Source organism: Spermophilus citellus (assembly GCF_964194105.1).
Source record: "Spermophilus citellus genome assembly, chromosome: 1".
Taxonomy (NCBI): Eukaryota; Metazoa; Chordata; class Mammalia; order Rodentia; family Sciuridae; genus Spermophilus; species Spermophilus citellus.
The window spans coordinates 138,672,036-138,699,449 of NC_138182.1; the positions used below are offsets into that span (position 1 = coordinate 138,672,036).

Here is a 27,414-nt window from a genome sequence, read left to right on the forward strand (position 1 = left end):
AGTTTTACGGTATCAAGTAGCAAAGCAAGAAGGTTCTAGACATGGCAAAACTCTTCATGCTCACACTTTGGAAACAAAAACTCCATCTTAATAAGAACTTAGAACCAGCCTTCCATAATTGAAAAATATTTATTTTTTTAGTTTTAGGTGGACACAATATCTTTATTTTACATTTATGTGGTGCTGAGGATCGAGCCCAGTGCCTCGTGCCTGCTAGGTGAGTGCTCTACCACTGAGCCACCACCCCAGCCCTTGACAGCATTTTGATTGCTGTGCCTTTTGGAAGCCTCCAGAGACTCCTGGGAAGCGGGCATTCCTATTCTAGAGAGGAGGAAACTGAGGCCCAGAGGCTTTAGCAACTGGTGCCAAGGTCACAGAGCTGGAAGCAGGGCGGGGGCTGGGAATTCATTCGGCAGCTCTTTACCGTTATTGATCTCCAGAGCATAGGGACTGTAATTAATTAAAATGTCTCTCCTCCACCCTGGAGACAGCAAACTGGAGAATCCGATGGCAACGATCTGCCCGGTGTGAAAGTGTGTTGTTGTGAAGTCCTGGGAGGGCTCCTGAAATGAGAGAGGGACCTCGAGGTGGGAGGGCAGCGAGGTCACAGGCCTGCGAGGAGGCCACTCCTGGCTGCCCACAGTCACTACAAGAAGGCTCCGACTGAGCATGTGAGCCCATCTCTGCTCTGGGGAGGCAGGACTACTCCTGGTCCCAGGAGGGTCCAGGCTGGGGTGGGAACATGGCTGGCAGGAGGAGCAAAATGGACAAATGACCAGGAATGACCCCCTTCCTCTGCCCTTGCCCCCTATGTTTTTATCCAGGTCAAATCAAGTAAGTTAAACTGTACAGTTTAAAGAAAGGAAAACAGTCTCTGAGTGTCACTGTCCCCCCAAAATTAATAGCTGTTCTTGAGGTCTCACAACGTGCCAGACACATGTCTCATTTAAAGAGTCTCCAATCAATCTTTAGCGTCTGTCTGTGAAGTTGGTAGCTATTATTTCCATTTTATGTGTAAAACAACGGAGGTTCAGAAATGTTAGGCATCTCCCTTATGGTCCCCGCACAGAGCCAAGATTCAAACCCAGGCCTTCCTGACTGCTGAGCTGGGGCGTATGGAGGCCAGAGCTCACTCCCTACATTTGTCTCTGTGACAAACACAGCCCTCCATGCATGTCGTGAACTTCCATGGTCTTTATTTCACTTGGAGGTCCAGCTGAACCCTCTCCATCTTTCCTCTAGCTGCTTTCTTGGACTGAGAGAGTAGTTTGCAAATGAACTAGTAGACAGGCCTGGGTGCTGAGGGGCTAAAGGGTTCAGATAACAAGGCCACGGGGAAGAGACTGCAGATCCTTGATTCCCACAGGGCTCAAGTGCACGCCCCACCGCCCCTCAAACAAAACCCTGGGAGATGGGAGGGTGACGTGATAGTCCCTTCCCACAGGGTAGCCTACCCTGCCAGAAGTCACAGAACACACACACACACACACACACACACACACACACACACACACACATGTATATGCTGGCTCCTCCAGCACCTCGTGGATGAAGAATGAGACTTAAGGCTGCTGTAACAGCTGCTCCCAAAGCCTGAGGAAGATGGGAGTGGAGCCAGCAACAGACAGACAGACACAGACAGGGTGGGAGAGGGAGCCAGCCACGGGGCTGGGGGGAGTGGGGTTGCTTGGCCTCTAGGAGGTCGAGGACTGACCTGTTTCTCATGCTAGTGTTCAATAGCTGCTAGATTTTTATATATAGTGATTTTTATGGGCAAACTGCCCAACAAGCCTCTAAGAACATGGGAAACAACTCCAACAGGAAGCAAAAGGTAATGGTTTTATAATTAAACCATGACCACCTGGGGTTGGGCAGTGGCAAAGCTTTTCTTAGGAGGATGGAAGAAAATGTTTTCTTTTATGAGCTGAGACTATCCAAAAGGGGGAAATTTGCCAGGGTCCATTCACACATAAAAAGCAATTGCTGGGATGTGAATATGAATATATAAATGTAGTTGCCAGTACGTAGACCTTCTTGTGCAAATATCAGGTTGCTACATTAATGAGCTGGGACATAATTTAATAAGCAAGTAATGATGATGAGGGATGCTAGCTCAATGTTCTCTGAAAAACAGATAGGTTTTCAGTGAGTCAAGTCTTTCATTTAATAAGACCAGAAAGTTGCATTTTATTATTATGAATTCTTAATTTTCAAATTAATGGCATTTATTTACTATAAAGTTAACTAATGAGGTTGTTTTGATCAACATGAATAACTGGAACTCAGAAGTCAGAGACAACAGGTTGAAGCTTATATCTGCTTCTGTTTGGCTTCAGCTGCCCAATACTGAGAAAATCTGATTTAATGGATGTAGATGTATCTATATGAGTAGGCAGATGCTTTTAAAAAAATCCACACAGCCTGCCCTACCTGGACTCTTTGGATTATCTTTAATTAACTAGATGCTATGAGAATAAGCTGGTGTTTTTTACCATATAAAAATGTGGAACACAACACCTAGAAGCAGTTTTTAAAAATTATTCTTATTACAACTGTAAAAAGATTAAAGAGAGCCAGGCACAGTGGCACATGCTTGTATTCCCAGCAAATTGGGAGGCTGAGACAGGAGTATTTCAAGTTCAAGGCCAGCCTCAGCAACTTAAGCAAGACCCTGTCTCAAAATTAAAATAATAATAATAAAAGTAATAAAATAAAATAAAGACTAAGGATGGAGCTCAGTGGTAAAATGTCCCTGAGTTCAACCCCAGAGTGTGTGTGTGTGTATGTGTGTGTGTGTGTGTGAATATACGTGTGTGTGAATATATGTGTGTGTATGTGTATATATATATATATATATATATATATATAATTAAAGAAGTAGAAACATATTTACAGGACACTTTCAACACTGAAACTGGGTATTTCAAGTGGGCTTGGACTTCCAGAGAGTTTGTAAAGTGTTGGCTGAGATGATCTCCTGGGTCTTGCCACCTCTGTTCTCTGACCCCTCCCTCACTGTGACATCTTTATATAGAAAGCAATGAAAATCCCAACAGCAGAAGCACTCCTGATGCGAACAGGTTTTCTCTCCCATTTCAGAGGAGAAAGGGAGGAGGGAAGAAAGAAGGCAACAATTACTGTCACCACTGCACCTTCACAGATAAATCCTCCTATACCTGGAGCCAGAAAAAACTACCAGCTGAAAAAGAGAAAAGTGTTCAGATGTACAGAGCTTAGAGTCCCCTGCCGAGTCCCCCTCCTGACCCAGGGCAGATGCCTTAGCCCTGATAACTCAGGAGCTCTGATACAAAAACTATCAGGTCTCCTGAACAAGCAAGTCCGACACTTGGGAGACAGGCGGGCCAGGCGGGCGCACCTGCAGCAGCAGTGGGCGCAGAGGGTGGATCTGCCGAATGCATGCCTGGCACGCTTACTCGTTTTTAACTACGACAGCATCTTCTGCTGTCTGTCTTAGAGAAGAGGAAAAGAACTGCTCTATCCTTTATCAAGAAAAACGAAAAGGCTGGGAAGGTGAGGGGAAGAAAGGAAAGGGAGAGGTGGTGCCCTCCACATCCTGGAGCCAGGGCAGCTGCAGGCTACCTCTGAGCACACTACACACAGTGTTCCTCCCCAGAGCAGGACGTCATGCTAAGTGGCTCCAAGGCGCCTCTGCAACTCAAACGGTTTCAAAAAGAAAATCAATCTTTTAAAAGCAAATTCTTAAAAATCACACAAGTTATACATTGATGCAATCGTATCTCAGTGTGCACATGGTATAGCGGAATCTACAAGGCATTTTTCCTTTGTGTATTTTCTCAGGTCGTTCTGGCCACAGCCCTACAACATGGCTACTACTGTAATTATCCCCATGTTAGAGGTGGGGCAGGGACTCCAAGTTTAACCACTCTGAGGTCAGACTGCTGGAGAGCAGAAATCACTGACAGCTCCAGGTTTCCCTCTAACACTTCTCCTCCTCTTTCTATTACCTCTTTCCTTTTTGTCTTCGGGGAAATATAGTTTAACAATGAGAAAATGGAGGGGAGAAACTGAGAGGGAGCCTCCTGCACAGGGGGCTGGTGGGATCTCTTCCCGTCACTTTGTGCCACATGATCCAGGGCAGATTTACTCATAACCTCAATGTATAATAAACACAATGAGATGTGCAGTAATTTAAGAATAAAAAAAATGGTTCATGCATGTCCAAACCGATTTTAAAAATTAAAAAAAGAAATTAGTCCTTTTCTTTAAGCTTCAATAAGGAAGTGCTTTAGTATTAGGTGAGGAAATGAAAGGGAGGAGGTTGGGGGTATTTTTTAGTCTCAAAGTAGGCTCTGTTATTCCCACGGTTGTGAGGGCTGCTGCTTCTGTGACCACAGTCAATGAGACAATGAGACATTCCACAGTGAACCAGCACAGACCACAAACGCCAATTCGTTAAAGAAGAAAAGTGTTCCTTCTAGAAGACAAGTCACCAGGTTGGTTACTGGGTTAAAATTTTAAATTCCACTTACTTTGTAAAAACCACGTGGTTCTTGCTTTGGTTTGGAGGGCTGTTTTCATCCTCAGACTTCAGATCAAAACTGTTTTTTCTCAACAATGTTTTAGCAAAGAGGGTGTGGGTGGCAGTGGGTAGGGAGGAGTGATTGCCATCAAACAACCTGTGTACATTCCACTTGTTTGAAGAAGCCATATTTCTCAAATGATTGGAAAGGAATGAAGGGTTCTGAGACCTTGCACTGTGCTTGCATGGTTTCAAAAACATCTTCTTTCAGACGAAGAACTCTGGTGGGGAAGGACTGCCAAGCCCATTTTGTAAAGGAGGCTCTCAGAGACCAGAAAGATTTAGCAATTGACTCAAGAACACATAGCACCGGCTTGTATCCCAACTTGCTTTTGCACTTATCTAAGGCAGGCTCCTTGCTCCTCCACAGGGACAGCACTTCAGAGAAAGGTGCCAACTCCCGTTCAGCTTCCTAGAACCCAGGTCGGCCACTATCTGGGCCTGCACAGAGGAGGGAACTGTCAGGCATCCCAGGAAGCAGTCAGATTCTCATGGGAATAAAACAGAAACAGGGAAAAGCAGACACTGACGGCACATTGCCAGGATGTTCATCCTAGACACGTTGTTTTTCCCTTCCAATTCTTAATCCATACACTGGGAGAGCAGGTTGCTGTAGTTACCACTTGCTTCTCTCATCTCAACCCTTTATAACAAACTGAGGCAACGAACTTGAAGACATCAGAGCAATGTGTGCCCCTGCGAGCTGACGACAGCAATAGCAACCAATGCTTGCTACAAACCAGGCACCGCGCTGAACAAGGTGCACAGTGCAGATGAGGAAACCAAAACCAAACAGGTCCAAGATGCTTATGCAAGGACCTGAAGCAGAGAAGCTGGAAGTTAACCCGATCCGTCTGTCTCTGGGCCCAGGGCCTAACAGCTCTGCCACTTACTAGCCATCCATCTCGCATAAGTCACTTGATTGCCGAAGGCTTCTCTTTGTTCTCTGTGTAATGGTACTGACCCCATAAGGAAGCTCAAAGCCTTACTAATTGGGCAGGAGGATGGTCCACTGTACAACTCCAAGGGATGCTATTCACCAGGAGAGATGTGCTACGCAGCAGTCCTGCCTGCCACGGTGCCTCTGGCAGTGAAAATGTTCAAGTGCTACCATCGTTATTCATTATCGTTGTTATGACAATGTCAATAATCAGGGTCAAGAACCAAGGGGAAAGCTGCTCATCTGTGAAGGCAGGTGTCGGCTCTCCCGAGAGCTTCCCTTTGTACCATTCGTTGCAATTCCTCCTTTCCCAGACCTCCCTCAAGCCGTCTACCATGGAATACCTTGGCTCCTAGGGCCAATTTCGGGGCATTTCTTACTTTCCTACCAGATATAAGTTTCTGGAGGAAGACGTCAGTCTGTACCTTAGATCCCTTCCATGTGCCATTTAGTGTCACGCACACAATAGTGGTTTTAAAACGTCCCCAAATTCTCTCACTCCTCCCTTCAAGAGGTAGAGTCTAATTCTCTTCTTGCACAAGGGCTGAACTTCATGCCTCACTTCTAACTAACAGAATAAAGCATCAAGGATGAGGGATGAGTCCAGATCAGGTCATGGAAGGAACAGTGCTTTCCGTTTGTGCCCACCTGCTCTTATTGGTGAGCTCCCTCTTCCCTGTTTCCTGGATCACTTGCTCTGGGAAAGCAAGCTGTCATGCTGCCAGGGCATTCAAGCGTCATCATGGGGAAGTCCACGTGCTGAGCAACTGAGTCCTCCCACGAGTCCTCAGACTGCTGGGCCCCAGCTGAGACTCCAGATGCCAGCGGAGTTGGCCAACATCTTGACTGTGACCTCATGAGAGCCGCTGGGCCAGGTCCTCCAAGCAAAGCCCAAATTCATGACCCAGAGAAACTGCAATAACAAATGCTTGTTGTGCTAATTCTCCACATTTTGAGATAATTTGTTATGCAGCAATATGTAACTCAAACAGGAAACACATGGTGCTTTACTGCTCAAGAATAAACCTCTACAACAGGGAGGCCGTAATTTAAGGACAGAAAGAGTCATCTGCATACTTGGGACGACAGTTCCCTTTTCTTAAGTAAAAAAAAGAAATCAAATGGAAGAACTGGGGATGGCTTGGCTTCGTGTATCAAAAATCACAAGGAACAAGAGGTGGAAATGTAGACAGAGACCCTCAAGCTGAGTGAGCCACGCAACACCCCACTCCCACAAGAGACACCCCAGAAAGGCTCCAGCTCCTTCCCCCCGCTCTTCCTTTCCCAGCCCAGGGCCGACCTCCAAGCACATAGCCCTCCTGGAAGCCCCTCCTGACCTCCTGCTTTTGCACTTGAAGCCTTCCTTTCCCCTTTTGTTCATTCATTTCTAATCACTGACTTTTAAAAAACTTTTTAGTGTGAAATAATTTCAAACTTACAGAAAAGATGCAAGAAGTACAAGGATTTCCTGTATAGCTTTCATATACGTTCATGTTTTTCATTCTTTCTTCTTCTTCCTCCCTATTTATATCTAATTTTTTTTTTTCTGAACCCAAAAGTTGAAGTCATGGTAAAACTTTACTCCTAAATTCTTCATTGTGTATTTCCTAAGAATAATGACATCGAAATCAGGAAATTTAACAATGATACCACACTGCTATCCAATCTAAAATCCAAATTTTTGTCAGTTGCTTCAGTACTTTCCTTTAATGCCTAATGTTTTCTTTCCTGGTTCAAGATCCAATCCAAGATGGTCATTCCTGTTTTCATTCATCAAATATATCACATGCTAAGCACTGTGTAAACAGCAGGGCTCACATAATGGGGGAAGGAAGAGACACAACCACTGTTCTCACATAGCACTCACAGTTTGTAAGTTTGCATAATCACAAACTAAGGCAAGTTCTTTAAAGAACAAAGCCTCAGGTGGGGTGAGGGCTCAGAAAGCTCCCCTCAGGCAAGAACACCTGCACTGAGGTCTGAAGGATGTGGCCGTGTTACCAAGACAGTGTGTGTGTGTGTGTGTGTGTGTGTGTGTGTACCAAAAGAACATTCCACACAGTGAGAAGGAAGTATCCAAAGGCTCTGTTGCAGGACAAGTAGCTTATTTGAGGACAGTGCGACTGGAGGGCAGACCTGGGGAAGGGGAAGACAATGTGCGGTCCGAGTGGAGTTTACTCTTTATCCTAGAGCAGGAAGCCCCTCATGGGTTCCCAGGAGAGCCGTGGCGGAATTTACATTTCCAAAAGATCTGACTGCTGTGTGGAGAAAGGTAATGAGGTCAACCATCCCTTCGCCTCAATCCAAAATCCAAAAAGCTTTTTTTAATAACTCCTTTTTAATAACTCATTTAGTGACAGAGCCTGACCTGAATAGAGATGAGGCTATATAGTCTTTATTTATCTACATAGTGTGAATACATTTTTGCCACAGGGAAAAAAAAAAATGTGTTTGACTACTACCGTTACCCCAGCAGGCACATGCACATGCACGGGACTAACACCCTGAATCAGACTCCGTGCCAGGGTGGGGGACTGAGTCTTGTCCTACCACCACTAAATTCATGGTAAAATCCCTCCCACCAACGTGATGGCACTTGGAGGCTAGGGCTTTGGGAAGTACTTAAGACACCAGGGTGGAGCTCTCTGAGTGGGAATAGCAACCTCAGAAGAGATCCTTGTGTGTGCTCTCTCTGCCAGGTGAGGACACAGCAAGGAAAGTAACTATCTGTCAACCAGGAAGAGGGAGGACCCTACTGAGAATCTGACCACCTGATCTCAGCCTTCATAACTGTGAGAAACAATGTTTAAACCACCCGGTCTCTCTGGTATTGTTCTATCTGCCCAAACTGACTAAGACGGTCTGTTAACAATTTATTACCTCTCAGCTACAAACCCACCTTCATTGCCTGCCACACAAAAATGGTTCTGGACCTTAAACCTGTTTTCCTTGCCAGCTAATCTGGTGTTCTCAGTGGTCAGGGGAAGGTGTGGACAGACTCTGCAGGAGGAAGGGCTTTCCACCTGCTCATGGTGTTTGCTGCATAGGAGGTGAGGGTGGCTCCGTGGGCGCTAGGTTCTCCATGCCCAGCTCCTCCCATCCCTCCTCTTGCATTGCCAGGCTCCGGCAGCGTGTGGCAGCCAACAGCACCCAGGGCCAGCAGCTCCCACAGCCCACTCTTTGGATGGTTTCATAGCAAATGCCTTCCGTGAGGCACCTCACCACGAACCCTATCACCCAGCTTCACTGGTGTGCAATGCAGCAGCTACTCTGCCCTCAGTAAGCACAGCTGTGCCCTCTCACAGGTCAGGACCTCAGCCCAAGGGGCTTCTTCCTTGGGCACTCTCTCTCAGCCCTGTGGGGAGGGATTTCCCCGGGGTTGACCTCAACACATGGGTGTGGGTGCTCCTTAAGCACTCACCTCAGCCCTATGGGTAGTGGCCACTCCTGTATCTGATATTCCTATATAGAGCTCCTTTTACTTCTAATTAGCCAATTTTATTACTCTAATCTCCTGTTATAGTTGGTAATTCCTTAAACTTCCTGTATTCAAATTTCTGTGTACTTTCTCTTCTGATTGAACCCTTACTAACATAGTTCTGAATCCTAAATGTGTCCAACACAGAGATAAGCCTAAGAGATCCCAGACCTGTGATATTGATGGCATCTATGTAGCACTTATTAAGTGTCAGGCACTAGTCCAAGTGCTTTGCATTGTGACCTCACACGATCCAAGTAACTATTCTATGAAGTAGGGACCATTAAGTGGAGGAAATGAGCAAAGAGATTACGGAATGTTCCCAGAGTCACACAGCTGGTAAAGGGCCAAGCTGAGATTCAAACCAGGCAAACCTGTGGCCTTAAAAGCCCAGGGGTGAAGACAGGGAGGGGCAAGGAGAGAGGCGGCAGGAAGGAAGCCTGTTTGAAGGCTACAGTGTCCTTTACTGTGCCCTCAGGCCACATTCCTGACTGTACAGGACACCTACCCTGGAACTGGGTGCCTAGTGGTCCAGCTGGTCCTCAAGGGCAGAGACCATATCCTTCTGCTTAGCAGAGAGCCAGCGTGGGGCACTTTCAGTATTCCGTCAAATACTGATGGATAAATGATAAGCTGAATGAAGAAGTCTAGGCCCAATGAGCCTTCCAGATCAGGTCCTTGGCTTAAGAGTATGGAGCCCTGGAGGCTTGTCCTGGGAGTCTCTCTGCCTCACTTGACCTGGATGCAAACACCTTACCGTGGCTGACAAAATGACCTCCCAGAATCTTTAACTATTGAACCCCAAGACCCTCGAGAAAGCAAATCTGATCACGTGGCTTCACCATGGGACACCCCTCATGCTCCCAAGTGCTGGAGGTGGAATCCGGATCATGAGCCTGGCCCCACCTGCATTCCAGACTCTTCTAGTCCTACTCTGGCTATACTTTTTAGGGACCAGCAACACTAAACCTGGAAGCCCTGAATACCCCTTGGAGTTGTCCCCACTAAAGATTTTTGACACTTCTGTCCCCTCTATCTGAAATCCCTTTGCTCCCCACTCCACCCCTACCTTCAGTGCCCGGCTACATCTCTCTCCCCTGAAAAGAATGGGTCAGGATACCCCTCAGGAAGCCCTCCCTGCCCAGCCATCTGGTTCCCTGGCTCTCTATGGGCTCACATACAGCCCCATACAGCTGGCACCTACAGCTTTCAGGGAGACCTCAGAATATTCTGGCTTGACTTGTTTGGTATATGGAGCCAACAGTTCGGGTTCAGGGCTCTGCAGGCTAGTCATAGTTCCTTTAGGAACCCGTTGTGTGACCTGGGTGAAACATTTCATCTCCTAGGGCTTAGCACCTCATCTATACAATGGGGATAACTATGGCCTGCATGTTACTGGGTTGCTGTGAGGCCTGAGAATGATAATGTATACAAGGGCTTCAGACTGTGCCTGGCAAGAACAGCCAGCAGCAGCTGTCACTATTATAAACATCTTGAGTTCAGAGGCAGCAGATTATACATCTTGGTGGCCTTGCTACCTACTCTGGTGTCAGGACCAGCACAGGGCAGAGTGGCTGAATGAACGAATTTATTCTCCCTCCATCTCAGTAACCTCCAAACTGGTCATCCTGTCTCCAGTGCCCCCTGCATCACCTCGGTTACCTTTCTAAGTCATACGCTGATCTTGTCATCCTCTGTTCAAAACCCTCCATCCCTTCCCTGCCTCCTGAAATGCAGCCTCCCCAGCCCAGCAATCAACCTGCACTCACCTTTCCAGCTCCTCTCTGGCAGTCTTTGGGAAAGTTTCAGTGGCTCTGGCTAACCTACCATTATAGGAACAAGTTCCCCCACTTTCTGCTACCTTAGAGACCCAAATCCTACCGTGTACACAGTGCTGAAGTCTTAACTGTCCTCAGGACCACCTTAAAAGTCACCACTTGCAGAGGTCCTTTCTGACCTCCACTGCACGATCTGTGACCTCCTCTTGGTACCCGACATGTCCACTGGTCCCTCCCGCAGTGCCCAGCCTCTGTGATACACCACCGTGGCCCCTTTTAAACTCAGAGTTCCGAGGGCACCGACCACACAGCAGTCCCCCAAATCAATCTAACTGGGACCCAGAACAAAAACAGTTTGTTGAAATCAGTGTACCTTAACTCAAAACAGAATGAGAGACGATGCAGTAAAGTAAAAGGCGATGTGTTTATTCCACTGCTCTTCAAGGCTAATGGATGAGTTAAAAAAAAAAAGAAAGAAAGAAAGAAAAAAGGGAGGCTGACCCATTAATCAGAAGCGTGGTTTTGAAGAATACATACGTGCAGTGCAATGTGCTGATCCTCCACAGGAAGAAAGGATCTTTTCCGTGAGATAGAAAGGAATAGAAGTAGCCAGAAGAGAGTAAGACAATTATCCCTGCCCCGGGGTTCTGAGGTTTAGGGCAGCATGCCTCCAATCTTCACCTCTGTCTTCACAGGGCCATCTTCCCCATTTGGGCCTCTTTTCTTATAAGGACCCTGATGAATCACACAGGATTAAGGGCCCACACACTCCAGCATGACTTCATCTAAACTATTATGACTATAACCACCCTATTTTCAAATGAGGTCACATTCTGAGGGACCTAGGCCTAGGACTTTAACATATCTTCTCTTGGGACATGATTCAACCCATAAAAATCCATTTATCCACTGATGGGTGCTGTGGTGCTGTGGGACAACTGGGCCCTAGTCAGCACCCTTCTCTTTAGGAGACGTGGGCTGGGAGATAGCTCAGGGGGAGAGCACTTGCCCAGCATGTGTGAGGCTCTGGGTTTAAGACCTCTCTGGACTAAAGGGCCACTCAGCTTACCTCCAGCAAGTACCTGCTCCAAAAGAAGCAAGCAGGGATCCACATTTCCAGAACCAAGGGAAAAATATACAATCCCATAAAGTTATTTGCTTCATATTCTAAAGACTGTCCAAAGGGAGAGAACTCAATGGATCCTCATCCAGAGATAGCACCAGTGAAGCCTTATGGGCCATGGACAAGGGCTACAGCTCTGGCTAACAGTCCTTTGGCCAGAGGTCCTCTGATCTCAACGGAGGAGAAGTTTCTCCCCATGCTGTGAGAACAGGGCTCCCTGAGGGTGAGAGGGTGCAACTTCTTCCAGCGCCAAGAAGAAAACACAGGACCAGGACAGCAAGAAATACTACCTGGGTGGGTCCTCAGGCACACAGGCATCACTCATTCATTCATTCAACATACACGGACACCTACTATGTGCCAGCACTGTGGATACCATCGTACTAAGACAGAGGAAGTCCTCCTGAGTCTTTAGTATCTGCTGAAGCAGAGAATAAACAAGTAAATAAAATGCAGAGTAATTCCAGACACTGCAAGCTGCTGCGTGTATAATTCACAGTTACATATGTTGCAGAACAGCTGGGGAAGACATATTCAGAATGCAGGTTCAAGGAAGGCATCCTTGAGGAGGTGAGACTGGAGCTGAGGCCTTGACGTGATGGGGAAGCAGTCATACAACAATCTTTGGGAAGAACACTCCAGGCTGGACCATGTGCAAAAGTCCTGAGGGAAGAACACACATGATATGCATGAAGGCCGACATGGCTGGAGTGTGAAGAAAGAGCCGGAGAAGGGAAGAGAACAGGTCTGGAAACGAGGTGGGGCCAGACAAGGCAAGACTTTGAATGGTATGTACTGTCATCAAAGCAGTGGCAAGCCACTGAAGAGTTTCAGAAAAGGGACAGGAACTTCTGATTTACACGTGCAAATGTGCTCTCTGGATGTGTATAAAGAATGGACTGTGATTTCAGGGAGGAAGTGGGGAGAAGAGCCAGAGACTGTGGCAGGAATCCGGGTGAGACACCACAGGCCAGTGGGACTGTTTCAGAGACGGAGTCGGATACAGCGGCTCTGCCAGACCCAGTGGAAAACTCAGGAACGCACCGAGTGTCAAGAACTGGCAGAACCATTGCAACTCACCTCCCAACCAGCACAAGGGGCACATGAGAAGACTGAGGCACTGTGGGTCAGGGCACTGCCTAAGGTCACACAAGAACTTCAGGCAGCTCCCATCTAAGTTTCAGCCTCCTGCATCAGGAAGAGACCAGAACAGCCATTGACAATCAACCAGTCTACCCAATCCAGCCTGCAGTGTGCTTTTGCAAATAAAGTTTTATTGGAACACAGTATGTTCATCCACCTGTCTATGGCCACACTGCTCTAAATAGCAGAGTTGGGTATTTACAGTAGAGACCATATTGTCCACAGAGCCTAAATTATTCCCTGGATGAAAAGAGCACAAAAGACACACTTGCCAGGTTTAGGAATGGAAGTTCTAGAGACGGGGGAAGCCTAGGCTCACAAGCAGCTCTCTGGGGTCCCCTGCCTCCACTGGAGCCTCACCCAAAGGGCTGTCCTGCTGAGAGAGCTCCTTCAAGTACTTGCTTCTGCCTGGGGAGATGGCAAAGCACAGCACTGTGGCACCCATGCCATTATAATTGTACAAATTAAGTTCTATAAACATTTTCAAGAGACAGAGATTAATTCTGACTGGAAAGATCAGGGAGGGCTTTCTGGGAAAGGAAAGATTTGAGAGGAGCCTGAAACACTGAGCAGAAGGCACTTTAGAAATCCTTTAAGTTACCCTGAGTCATGGTAGATTACCTAGGACCCAGCTGAGCTAAAGGGAGTGAGCTCCCCATCACTGGGGTGTTCGAGCCAAAGATGGCTGCCCATTTGGCAGGGATAAGATTGAGGGAGACTGGACAAGATGAAAGGTATAATCCCTTGAAGTTGTGGGGGTGGCAGGCCTATGGCTTCTGTGGTCACATCTTTCATCTTATTTGCTGAGATAGACCCAAATAGCATAGACAAGTGGGGGTGGGGAGGTGAAGGAGAGGCAGAGACACACAGAGGGAGAGGAGAGGGCCCAGAACAGGAGAGGTGTCGAGGCAAACTCCCACCCAAAGGCAGGGAGAAGCCATGGAGGGAGGAAATCCACACCCGGGCTTTGTGCCCCTCAACTACTGTGGAGAAAAAAAGAGCAACCTGACAATTAGGGTTGAAACTAATCAAATGCCCCTTTAACATCTCTGGCTCAGCACCTGGCAGCCTTCTTAATGTGCCCCGTTGTTCCCTGGCAGGACTTTGGCAGTGCAGCCCTCAGCTGCCTCTTCGGCTGCCAGGGCAGAGTGGAGAGCAGCAGGATCCAGGCTGAGGAACGAGGGATGGGGAAGCACTCCCCAAGCCCATGGGGTGACTCTACTGGGGCACTTTGTCCCAACAAGCAGAAGGGCCCACCCCAGTGGGAAGAGCACTCACCTGGTGCCACAGTGTCTGATACTGCTTCATGGAAGGGGTGGCAGAAGAGTTATGGGTCAGCAAAGTGCTGACCAGGAGGGTATAATTCTACTTATAGGCTGGGAAACAGAGGCCAAGAGAGGTTAAAGAACTTGGCCACAGGAGTCAATCCAACATGGTGGCTAAGAGCGCATGTCTGAGAGTCAGAGATCCGAGTGGGAGTCCCACCGCTTGCTTGTTTCTTGCATAGGCCCGGGAAGTTACTTGAGTTTCCCGAGCCTTAGTTTTGCACCTGTAAAAGGACAATAATCAGAGCATTCACCTCCTGAAGACACAGGGCTGATGAAATGAGAGGGGCACAGAACATGGCAGGCAGTACGAGCTCACTAAATAAGTGATCACTGCAGTTGCTGCTGAGGAGCCAACCCAAAGTCCAGGACTCCCATACCCAGCTATGCCTCACATCCATGCCCACTGCAGGACAGGGAGACTCCTGGGACCTCTCAGGGAAGGTTCCTGGATATTGGCTAGAGGTGCAGCTCCCACACCCTGGCTGAAGGCCCTGTACTCAGAGACACAAATGACTGTGTGCATCGGAACTGCCCTCACACAGGCACTGTTTTCCAGAAATGTCCTGGATGTCAAGGGAACACATAGCATGAGCCATTTCAACTGGGAAAGCAGCTTCCCCCTTACTTTGAAGGATTCTAACACTCTTCTAGTCACAGGCATCCATATTCTGGAGTCTCCTGACATGCCAGAAAGCACAAGGAAGAAAACAAAGTAGGCTCTGTATCCACATCACTCCCGGCAAATCTACAGCAGCCCCAGACACAGCTGGAATAAGCTTTATTACTGAGGGTGGACCTTAAATTCAGATGCCTAAGGCAGGCACCATGGTACACACCTATAATTCCAGCAACTGGGGAGGATGAGACAGGAGGATCACAAGTTCGAAGCCAGCCTCAGCAATTTAGTGTGATCCTGTCTCAAAATTAAATGAAAAAAAAAAAAATACTGGGATGTAGTTTAGTGGTAGAGCACTTCTGCATTCAATTCCCAGTACCATGAGGAGAGTGGTGGGTGGGAATCAGGTGCCTGGAGACAGAAAGAAGCAAAATAAATGGTTTCTTGGGCCATGAGAGAGAAGGACCCATTTGAATATAAACTTAAGTGAGGAAGTTCAAGAGCCCAAGGATAATATATTTTATATTTCCAAGTAATCTTTATTTTCTTTCTGAAAAGTTCATTAGTCTTAGAGAGAGGGGGCTTAGTCTCAACATACTGGTTCTGTGACTAGTTGTGTCATTTATGCTCTTTGAACCTTAGTCTCCACATCTATAGAGTAGAGACCATAGGCTCTGCCTTGCCTCCCCTGGAAGACAAGACAGCCAAAAGAAGCTTGCAGACTGTGAAGCAGGGCTCCACACTCAAGTCTCCCGAGGCCAGCCTAAGTATGTGAAAGGGGGGAACACCCAGGTGTGAGACCACAAGGGTGACGGGGGCTCTAGCCAACTGCAGAGCTGGGCCAATCTAGAGCGGGCAACTACTTCCCAGACCCAGCAGATTCTTATGATAGTGGAACCTGGGTCCAGCTGTAGACTCTTTTATTTTGCATATCCCCCACCCCAAATAAAAATTTTTCCCTAAAAATATGAAATATTTCAATATTTGGGTAGTGGCAAAAGTAAAGACATCAGCCATCTATGGACCAACACTGGCTGAACCATTCAAGATATATCTCTGGGATACATACAAACCAGTATAAGGTTGTTTTTTTATAGAGGCCAAATAAATAAACAAAAACAAAAACAAAAACCATTAGGCTTTATTTCCAAAAAATAACCAGGAATCCAAACCACAGACTCTGCTTCTCTAAAAACAGAATCGTTAACTTTTTGCTCAAGTTGGGTGCCAAATTTAGAAACTGGTTATTTCACAAATAGACACAGACACACATACACATTTTAACTGTCAGCCGCTAACTCTGATCAATACTCAGGAGGAAACATGCAAAAAATAACAGTTTTCAGTTGAGAACATACAATGTGCTTCAGCAGCAGGAAGTCATTTTCTCACACACGCCCCTGCCAGATGTTTCCAACCTGTTCCCTGAAGAATACCCCTTCCTCCAGAAGCTCTTGCTGTTCCTGGTGCTCAGCAGCGGCTCTCAGAAGAGGCTGACATTTGTGACTCACAGGGGAGACCCACACACACAACCCTGCCGAATTGGGCTCTTGGGAGACTACCCGCATGTGGCTCCCAGGCGGCACGTGGGGACCAGCTGTAATCCCTGCCCTGGCACTACTGCCCAGGCATGTGGCTAAAGCAGAGCTTTTCAGAGCCAGCGAGAGCCGAGACCCAGGTTTATGAGGTCCTTAGCAATGATCTCGTCCCAGGGAAGGGGGCTGACTTGGGGCCTAATGAGACTGCATGATCTCACACAGTCAGCAGCTGCTGGAGGTGGCAGAAGGAAGCCTCTGGGCAGGGATGGAGTCTTTCCCACCACCTCCTAGCTCTGAAGTCCTGGATATGCCACTTCACCTCTTCACACCTCCTTCATTTCATCTTTAATTTAATAATCACCAGGACACTACAAAGTAGTGGAAACTGTGCTCATTGTAGGGGAAGGAACCTGAAGCCCCAGAGTCCTAGCATAGAGCTAGCGACTGGCAGAGCTGGGCATGGGTTTCAATGCCACGCTCTCCCTTCTGCTCTCACCAGCTCCAGGGAGAAGTTCACAGGGTTCTGTAATGCCACCTCTTGCCAGGAGGTCCCCACTTCAGCCCCTCATCTGCTCACAGGTGCCTCACACTTGCCTCCACGGCAGGAAGGCAGAGCCCTGTACCCCAGAAGGGCATCAGAAGAAATCTTAAGCTCTAGAGTCCCAGCCAGGCCACAGCAGAGGGATTCCAAAGTGCTCCGCCCAGTCTGGATGCCAGACTCAGTCTGACCTGCTGGCATCTAATACATGCCACCATTAATAGGTACCGCAGAGCTCCCCTGCACGTGCTGATTGGCAACAAAGGAAGCTGCAGATAAAGGCGCTTCCCACTAATAGAGGCAGCACTCCCAAGCACTCCTGGGGACAGTGCAGAGGGCCCCTGGGGAACAAGAGGTCTGTCTCCTGGGACGTGAGCAGAAAGAAGAGCATTCTCTGTTGGACCCTCAACCGAATTTGTTAACTATGTGATCCTTGGCCCACAACAGGGTTTGTTAAGTGTGTGATCCAGACCAGCCCAATCATGTTGCTTGATGTGGGCTCTGGATTCTCCATCCTTAACAGGCTCCCTGGGGATTCTGAAGCACCCTGAAGCTCAAGAAGACCAAATCTTTAAGGGGAAGCTCCTTGCTCTCCACCGGCAGTTATTTAGTACCAACCACATCACGACTTCCTCCCTCTCTCCAACTTTCAGCTAATATGTAGGCAAATAAGAGTGACCGAGGCAGAGGTCAGTTCCTGTCTTCAGGAATCAAAGGTTAAAAATAATTACTGTGCTACATGACAGGTTTATATGAAGGGCTTTGGCCACCAGAGAGAACAGTTACCGAGGCTGCCCAGGAGGGACGCATCAGGGCTGGCAAAGGGCAGCAAGGAGGAAGGGCATTAGGGGTCTACCTGGAGGGGCCTCTGAACTAAGTAGGGAGACGAGAAAAACTGAGGATCAAAAGAACTAAGGCCAGCTAGAGCGAGGGACTTCCTGGAGGCAGCAGGCTGTGAGCTTAATCTAGAGGATGCCGAGGTTTGGGGTCCTCTCCTAGGGCAGGAAGCAGAAAGTGGCCCCAACGACTGGTTCAGGTACCAAAGAGGAGCAGGGTAGAAAGAGAAGCCTCTGCAGGCACGGTCTCCTCCCTGTCTGCGAGGCACGCACCTGGCTCCCTCTGCTTCTGAACCCCGAGCCTTGCCAAGTACTTAACCTCAGAGAGTTCACCTTCTAGACACAGTACACAGCCCTCCCCATCCCAGCCACGGGAAGCCAAGAAGAGTCCTCCCTATAAGCCAGACACAGCAGCCCTGCAGCCTGGCTCGCACAGCTCTTGTTCCTACCAAGTGTCATGCTCTGGGTTTTGCCCACAACGACTCATTTATCCTCAAAAGAAACCCCAAAGAGTTAAGATGGTTCCCATTTTACAGACTGAGAACTTCAGACAGAGGTCAAGTGACATGCTCCGGAATCAGGCAGTGTAGCTCCAAAGCTGAGCACTACACATTGCCACATCCTATCTCCAACTAACTGGGGGGGAGGATAAGTTGCTTTGCCAGTGGGGCCTCAGGAGGCCTGGAGCAAAGTGACTCATGCCACTGAAGAGGGTCAGTCTTAGGGCAACAGCCTCCGCCCTCTGCTCAGACATCCGAGCTCCCCTAGCAGTCTTGAGGAGTGGGTGGAGGGGAGGGGGTAAGGGACAGGTCCCTGGTCCTATCAGATATGGAGGAACAGAGTGATTAAGGACTTATGCTGGGCCTGAGACTCAAGGTGCGAAGCCAGCCCCCCAGTGCTGTGCATAAACCACCTGCATCTCCGAGATCTCTGCTCTCTCATTTTTTTCCTGTTTCCAACTACGGGTATTAACAAGATGGGAGGGTCACAAGCTCTGCAGAGTAAGTGCTGAGTGAGTGGGAAACACTAGTATTACTACCAACATCTTCACCTCCTCGCCATCCACGGCCAGATCATTCTTTGTATTTACATCATTTTACGCTGGGGCTTTCCTCACCAGGAAGGCCAAAGGAGAGATGGCACTGGGAGCTCAGAATGCCCTAGGAACCTAAAGGGAGAGAAGGCGGGCCTGCTTCTTCCCCTTCCCTCTCCTATCAGCACTCAGCAGAGGGCAGCAAACAAGAACCACAGCAAGATAAGAAGAGGAGCGAGACACATGGAGAGAAGGCGACACACGCGTAAACACACACCCACCCACAGCAGCCGGGGAATTGTTTAGCTTCCTCCGGCTTCCACAGCATGAACACTCCACCTCCTCCAGCTAAGAGGGCCAAGCAGAAAAAAGTCAAAGCTGAAGACACAGAAGTTCTTTTTTTAGCTTGAGAGAAATTTTCAATGAATTGTCTTTCTGTGTGTATGGGGAAGGCAGCTCCGCGTGGGGAAAGGCAGGCAGTGGCCGAACCCCTAAGATCACCTGCTCTTAGTTGCCACCCTTCACAGTGTGTCAGCAAGCTCCAGCACCACAGGGCTCACACAGCGGGCATCTCAGCCCAGGGGTGGCAGAGCAGGTTCGGGGATCAACAATGAATCCAGGGTGACAAACAGGTTTTCTGTTACCAAGCCTGATTCCCAGGGAGTGACTACTCCAAAATAGACATCCACTCCCTCTTCTGGAGAGTCTTCCTCATCCTCCCCACAGAGCCCCCAGAGTCTCCTCTAGAGAGTTTCTCTCTCTATGATCTGGGTGACCTGCCCCACTCCAACTCAAGGTGTGCTGAGTCAACCAACACAGCCCTTCCTCCAGAAAGGTGGATGTGAGTGGTTCTATGTACACTAGATCCACACTGGCCCAACAAGACCTAAGAAGATCTTGCTAGAGCTTAAAGGAAAGACATTTTTTCTCTCTTCTATAGAAATAACCAGAGGAGACAGACTCTGTCCTCTAGGATATAAGTATGGATATGAAATTGGAAAGAGCTGCTATCACATTTTGCTACCACAGGGGCTCAGACAAAGCTAACATACAGAGAAAGTCAAAATCAAGAGACATGAAAGAAAAGGAGCCAAGCTCTGACAATACACAATATCTCACCGTGCCTAAACTCCATGGCAGTCACAGGAACCCATCTATCCTCTAAGTTACTTGAGTCAGCCTGCTTAATTAATTGTGTTACTTGCAACTGATACCGAATCTGAGCTGGCTCTTAGGCTCAGTTAGCTCCGTGTGCCATCAATAGCAGTAATAGCACCACATGCCTCGCACACGTTTAATTCCTCTACTACCCTGCTGGATCCCTGTGCTGCCTTAAAGTTTAATCCATTTTACTTACTTTAAAGTATAAAACATTTGGGAAGTAACTTTACAAAAAATGGATCTGCAAAGAAGCCAGGTAAGTTCCAGCACATAATTGGTCTCATTAAGTACTGGCCTTCAAAACTTGGCATGATAATCTTGGCTCATGAGGGAAATAAGGATAGAAAAGGTTCTTATTGGAATAGGGAGGGAAGAAAATCTTCATGGTGAGCTCCAGCGAGAACTCAGAGCGCTGTGTTCTGGGGGCATTGTTTACATGGTTTCTCTTCTTCTGGGCCTTGGTTTTCATACATATAAAATGAGGGGTTGCACTAATGACCTCTGAAGCCCCCTGCCTGCTCTAACACGTTTCAATTGTCCAGCAAACACCTCCTGACTGCCCTCCGAGGGCAATACCTCATGCTATGTGCCAGAAGAGTTCATTTCCAGGGCACAAGGCCAGGCCAGGATGTATCTCTTGTCCACAGGAGCTCAGACATGTGTGGGCTACGTCCTTTCCCCACTCCAGGGGCATGAGAACAGTGGGCTCAGGAGAAGCAAGACTCTTATGCAAGTCCTTCCTTTACTTGCTCTGACACATTCATGAGCGGCAGAGGGTCAGATATATGCAAAATACAGAAGCCACTGCACACACCATCGGGAGCATTTAGCTGCTGCAGGACATGCTTCTAACTGCCAAGTTTGCCTGGAGGTGTTTTATACCAAGACGAGACCCTGACGCTATCTCTGTAAAGAGCTGACTGCAGACAAGGTACAATTAGGAAGCTGGATGGTTATATTTTAAATGGGCCTTTGCTTTTTCTGTCTTTATTCCTTTATCTGTTATCATGTCACTGGAGCCCACAGATTAAAGACTGAACATCTTTGGATGACAACCTGAGAGAAGCCTTCAGAATATGAACAAATCCTTAAGTTGAGGCCTCATCACTTCCAAACCCACAGAACCCCAGGTTGTTAGAATTAGAAAATCCTTAACAAAGTATCTGTTCCTTACATCACAAGTGAATTCCAATGTCATTAACTCCACTTAAGTGGCAGTGTTAAACAGTCCGAGACCAAGTCTGGGTTTCCTGGGAAAAAAAGATTGATTAGCAATGTCTGCCCTGGCCATGGAAGAGGAAGCACCATTATGATACATATGCATTTGCCTTTCCCCCTTCAGAGTCTAAACTCACTTCACAAATAAGGAATCCAAGGCCCAGAGAGGTTAAACCATTTTCCTGAGGTTACACAGTGAGTTTAGGGCAGAAGAGGGAATCAGAAACCAGGCCTCTCTTCCCAGGCCTTCCTCAGCTCCCAGGAGAGGAAGAATGCGGGAGGTAGATTAGCTCTGGTAAATCAACAGCCCTTCCCTAGTGGCATCAAATTTCACCTGGGCAAGCAGAGAAGTGATTAGCAACCTAGAGGACACCAGTCCCTCTGTGGAAAATTAAAGAAATCATTCCAAGCTACATTTCCTTGGTCCTTAACTTTCTGATGGGCAAGGTTTTGCTACCAGAAAGACTGAACAAAATAGGGAAAGAAAGTATTGATTTCTGGATATTCTAAGAATAAAGTTCAGCTCTGACACAGTAAGAAAAACTCCTGATACTTGAAAATTAAAGTTATTGGTATTCCATTATCCCACCAATTTCTATTCCACAGATGCTGTTATCCAATGAAGTCATTTCTCACCAGGGATTAGGGCTCAGAAGAGGGGAGGGACTGCATCAAATTTCCTAACACGGTTTTTTAATAACCAGTTCCCCAGCCAGGAATCCGAAACAGACTCTAGAATTAAACCAAGATGTTAGGCAGACTGGGGCCAGGAAGAAGAAGGACACCCAAATTAAAAGAAAGATGGCATCAAGACTGGGTTTTCTTGCTGGGTTTTGTAGCTTTCCAAGACACCAACTGTCTGACCAAAGGAGTGCTGAAATCCTAGAAGCATTATGTATCCCTATAAATCAGATGCCCTACACAGGATGAGCTAGTGTGGCAATTATGTAGACTAACATTCTAGCAGATGACAAATGCTCTTAATTTGAAACAATTCTACAATCCAGTGGTGAAATCAAGAAGTTAGAGGATAGTTTACCCTTAAAGAAACTTCCCTCAAACCCACAAGGAACCTATTTTTCATTTGGATAAAATCCGTCAGACTTCCCTCCAGAGCCTCTGCAGCTGTTTCGACCAGAAAGATCAAGGAAGTGCTCTGGGATGGTTCTCCACAATTATAAGAGTGACAGGCTGAGCTCAGAACTGGTCAGGCCTGTCGAAAAAGCTCCGTGTGCTCAAGATGCCAGATTCCCCAGACAGCAGCCTAATGTCTTACGTGCATGTTCCAGGACACTGGGATGAGGGCAGGAACAGCACCGCTGGGAGAAGTCGGCTTCTTCCCCCAAGGCCAGCTGACATTCTAACAGGGGACTGGGGGCCAAGCCCAGAGCTCTGCATCTGCGGGAGAATGAAACAAAAAGGGCTGTGTGGAAATTTGGCAGGGTGTTCCTGAAAGGCAGCAGATGAATGCTGAATCCTGGAGCACCTAGAGAACTTATGATTGGGGAAACAGCTCCCTTCTGCTGCTCGATGGAAGCAAAGAAATGTTCTTCAAGCAAGGACAATCGGCTGGCAAACCCCTCCCACACATACCAAACCCCTTCACCACCTCGTCCTCCTCCTCTTCAGGCTAGTCCAGGGAAAAAGAAATGAACAAGTAATGGATCTGCCCAGATGAGCCTATCTGCTTTTTTTCAGTTAGGGACTCCGAGCAGCATCCAGCTGTTGCTCCCCTCTTCCTCCACCCAAAAAGTTGCCTTACTCCATCAACAGCCTCTTGCACAAGTGAATAATTTACTTTGAAAGCTCAGGCCAAACTGGCAGTTAACCTTGACCTTCTCTCTACACATCTGGGTGTATAGGAAATGAAAATCAGGACAACTCTGGCATCTTCAGCAAATGAAATATAAGGGCTTTCTCCAGGCAGGGACAGAATGTCAAGATCTATTTTACAAGTGGCTACAGCTCTTCCAAAGGAGAGTGTGCACTTGAGCAGGACACTCCCCCTTGGCCTAGACCTCTGTCCATAGGGAGCTCCCAGAAGTAAGGAATGTTACAAGGGGCTCCTATCTTGGGAAAAGGAAAAGAAGTGACCCACTGCACTCCTCACTGATTCACTGACTGTACCACAGAATGCTGGTACTGGACCATGATTGCATTTTACAGATGAAGAAGATAAGGCTCAGAGAGGAAGACTGATAGCAAGTTAATGGTAGAGCTGAGGCTAGAACCTTGGCCTCCTGACTCTGATGCTTATTCAGGTAGGGACAGAAGAAGGAGATTTCATGAAAGAAAAACTCATACAGATGCAGAATTTAAGGGACAGAGGTCCAAGTTGGCTAACAGGGTTTGAGTCAGATTTTAGGAAAAGAATTAGGCCCTTAGTTTCTAAACAGTAACATCTACCAGAAAAATCAGACCCTCTGGGATGGTTTGTAACAATTACCAGAGTGACAGGCTGAGCTTAAGTTGATGAGCCCTGTAGCACAGAACCCTCTGTGCTCAAGATGCCAGAATGCCCAGAAAGCAGCCTGATACTGGGAAGAGAAAGGAGAACCATCAACCTCAAAAAGTCATCCTCTTCCCTGGAGGGCAGCCAACAATCAGTCAAGACTGACCCTGATGCACAGCTTACCACTTCCCTTGGGATCAGAGAAATTCCGTAAGAAAATCTGAGAAGTCCCACTGTATGAAAGAGTTGAAGCATGAATATGCTTGCCAGGAGCTGGTAGGGTTGGAGTGATGTGACAGAGCTTCTCTATCAGGAAGCTGCTAGTCTCAATGTATGTACTCATGCACACAGCACACATATACAAGCACACACACACACAAACACACAGGAAGGTACATGGGTGAGCTCAAAAGAAGCAGAAATCAAGATTCCAGTTTTGGCTGTAAGAAACGCCACATCTAATTAGTTCAGAAGAGACATGGTCAGCATCTGGAGTTCTAACCTCAGGGCAATGGGCATCAATAGCTTCTGGGACATTTTGGAGGTCCTTCCACGGCAGAATCCACCTTTTGGACCACCAGAGGGTCAAAGGTGGAAAGTTCCTTAAGGACTAGGAACTCACTCCCATGTCCAGGGAGCATAGCATGATCTTTGCATCCCCCCAAAATGTACAGGACCTGAAAAATTAATAAGTTGAGAGGGAGACAAACAAATGAGGAGAGTCGGGAGGCCCAGGTGTCCCTGTGCAGATGGCACAATAAGAAGGGATGAATCCGAGTAGAAACACCAGGATCAGCAGGTGGCGGTGGGGGACGAGGCGAGAGAGAAGAGATTTGGACATCTTATAGAAGGACCAGCATCTCCATCCTCATCTGCAGAAGGAATCATCCTGGGATACAGGGATGCAGGTAGGCTACTCTAAGAAAAAGAATGCTGGAAAAAGGTCAAGGAATAGCGGACAGCGACAAAAAGGAGGGGGCAAGTATAACAAACTGAGCCCGCACTAAGTACAAAGGGTCCTAGGCTCTAGTTCTGGCTCTGTCTCTGACAGGAGTGAGACCTTGGACAAATCTCTGTCTCCGGAGCCTCAAATTTCCCAATCTGAGAAATGGGAAGAGTAGAGTGTTCGGCACTGCCTTTGGGGAGACAGACAGGAGAATGTGGAGGAAGGAACCGCAGGCTAGAAGTGAATTTAGGGAGAAGGTGCTCCCAACCCCATGGCCACGGTGGCACTCACCTGTCCCGCGGCTGGGGCCACCGCTGCCCCAGAACCCCCGGGGGTGCCGTCGGGCTGCCGCTCGCGGTACAGAGCCCAGAGCCCCACGTTGGGCAGGAGGACCAGGGCCGCCAGCACCAGCGCCACCGCCTGCAAGAGCCGCTTCTCCTTCCGCCTCATCGGGGCCGGTCAGCCCCGCCGCGACCAGCCGGCCCCGCTGCGCCGCCCCCAGCTCCGCGCGTCCGCCCGTCCGCCCGGCGGCGGCAGCAGCTCGGCAAGCAGACGCGGCCGCGGCGCCGGCCTCGCTCCAACTCCGCGGCACTTCCGCCGCTCGCCGGCCGGGGAGCCGGCCGCCGCCACAGTGCCGCCGCCGCGGGGGGATCGTCACCGCCGACGCCGTCCTCGCGCCCTGCCGAGCCGCGCCCCACGCGCCGCCCTGTCCCGGATCCGCTGCCGGGAGTGTCGCGCCGCGGGCCTCGGTCTGCTCGCCCGCGGCCCAGTCCGCCCCGGCTCGGCTGGGTCCGGCGCCGCACCGCCTCCCCCTCTCGGGCCGCGGTGGTGCGTCCCGCTCCTCGGCGCTGCCCCGCCCTCGGGAGCTTTGCTAAAGTCCCGGAGTTGGGGAGTTGGGCGCTAAGTGGTGCGGGCTGGGCGCTGGTGGGCGGGGTGCGGGTCCCCGATTTCGGGGGCTCCCGGGACCCCAGCGCCCGCCTTGACGACTGCTGTTGCGGAATGCAGCCGAGACTTTGCGAGCCCCTGGGGAGGGACGTGCAGATAGTGCTGGGGCCCCACCGGAGTCTCGGCATCTGCAGTCTTCGGGGCTGTGGCTTCCCAGTCGTCCGGGCACGGTCCCGAAAACAGACAGACCTACTTTGATCCCGGAGACTCAGTGTTTTCTGCCTTGAAATGGAGCCACAGCTATGCTCCATGAGCATCCATCCATGGGCGGGCCCTGGTTTTCTTCCTCTCCGAGACCCTCCTGTTCAGTGTGAACGCCCTCTGTCCACTGTGGAATGATGTGTCTGCCCACCACCTGTCTGTTGTCTCTGATAACCGGCGGGGAGGTGACCCGAGAGACTCTGCAGGACCTTTTTCTCAAGCAACTTTAACCCCCGTGGAGTTGGAATGGCTTCCAGTCCCACGTGTGTTTCTGGACGCCCGGCGCACGGTGCCCTTTCCCAAAACCTCTTGTCGGTTTCTGATCCCATTCAGCCGCTCAGCAAGCCGTCGGCGAGCGCCGCCTGTATTTCAGACACTGTGCCAGGCTCTGGGAGGAAATGAAAGCAGTTCCCTGACGACTGGGAGCTGGAACGTTAAACGCGTAATCGCACTAGACAAGGTAATGTGTGTATCACTGGTGAGGGCTCTGAAGGGGCTGCCTGGGCGCTGTCTCAGCCCTGCAGCGGGAGACTTACTCTGACTCCTGAAACCTGTGGCTCCTCCCTGGGGCGCTTGGTACTTGTCACTTAACTGCTTCCTCCCAGATGCTGAGAAACCGAGAACTCCTGGCTTCTTTCCTCACTGCCACCTTCACGTGCGCCCTCTTGATTCTCTGCTTCTCCTGCCAAACCTCTCCACCCCTGGACCAGCATGGTGAGGACTACTCTTGCCTCCCAGTTTTTCCAGCACAGGCTGAGCAATGAGGGTTCAGTTTTCTGACATTACATCTCTGGTCTTGACATCTGTTGCAAAATCGTCAAGACTTGGGTCGCCTGGGCTCTGGAGTCCACACTGCTCTGGTGACCCGCTATGGCTGATCAAACCTCTCCCCCTCTCCTCCTGGTTGCTGGCTTTGTTTTTGTTCATGTGCTGTTGATCACTCAGATCCCTCCACCCAGAAAGCCCTCTCCTTCTGTTAGTGGAAATCTTGTTCATCCTTCCTGTCTAGTTGAAGTGCTACAAAATTCCCTAAAACTCCTCCTCAGCGACTATGGACTTTCTTTGGATTTCTAGCAAAGTAATGATTATCTTTAAGTGAATTCCTAGCCCCAGGCAATGTATTAAATGCTTGATGTGCACTCTTAACGCTCTGGGTTACTCTTACTGTTTGTGGTGGTTGCTTTTCTTATACCCATTTGCAAATGAGGCTCTGATTAAAGAATGCAGCAGCCAGAATGATCCTGTTTGGACAAAGGTTAGATTTTATCATTCCTCAGTTTAAATTCCTCCAGTGGCTTCCAGCTTGCCCCTGGGTTCCCTACGCAGAACTCTAAGACCCTACAAGCCTGCATATGATTAACCCTTATCCCTCACTCTCTGCATTGTGCTTCAGTCCTTATCTTCCTTACTGTTCCTCAGAGCTCTGCAAATGCATTCCTGCCTCGCCCCAGGACCCTTGCACTTATTACCTCTAGAATGCCCACTCTTCTGTTTTCTAAATTCTAGCCTCATGTGCTTTTAAAATATATTTTTATTGTGCCAAAATACACACAATGGAAATTTTACCATTTTCACCATT

General features: G+C 48.7%; 1 protein-coding gene across 5 annotated transcripts in view; it reads right to left on the reverse strand.

Moving 5' to 3' along the window:
- Positions 1–25,275, reverse strand: part of GALNT10 (polypeptide N-acetylgalactosaminyltransferase 10) — a 243,882-nt gene extending 218,607 nt beyond the window's left edge. Inside the window, exon 1 of one of the 5 annotated variants that reach the window (XM_081303996.1) lies at positions 24,981–25,275. In XM_081303996.1, coding sequence (XP_081160122.1) covers positions 24,981–25,139 — 159 coding nt within the window. In that variant the 5' untranslated portion in view covers positions 25,140–25,275. The remainder of the gene's footprint in view (positions 1–24,980) is intronic. The other 4 variants (XM_081303994.1, XM_081303995.1, XM_081303998.1 and 1 more) reach the window with 4 other exon arrangements.
- Positions 25,276–27,414: the final 2,139 nt, after the last annotated feature.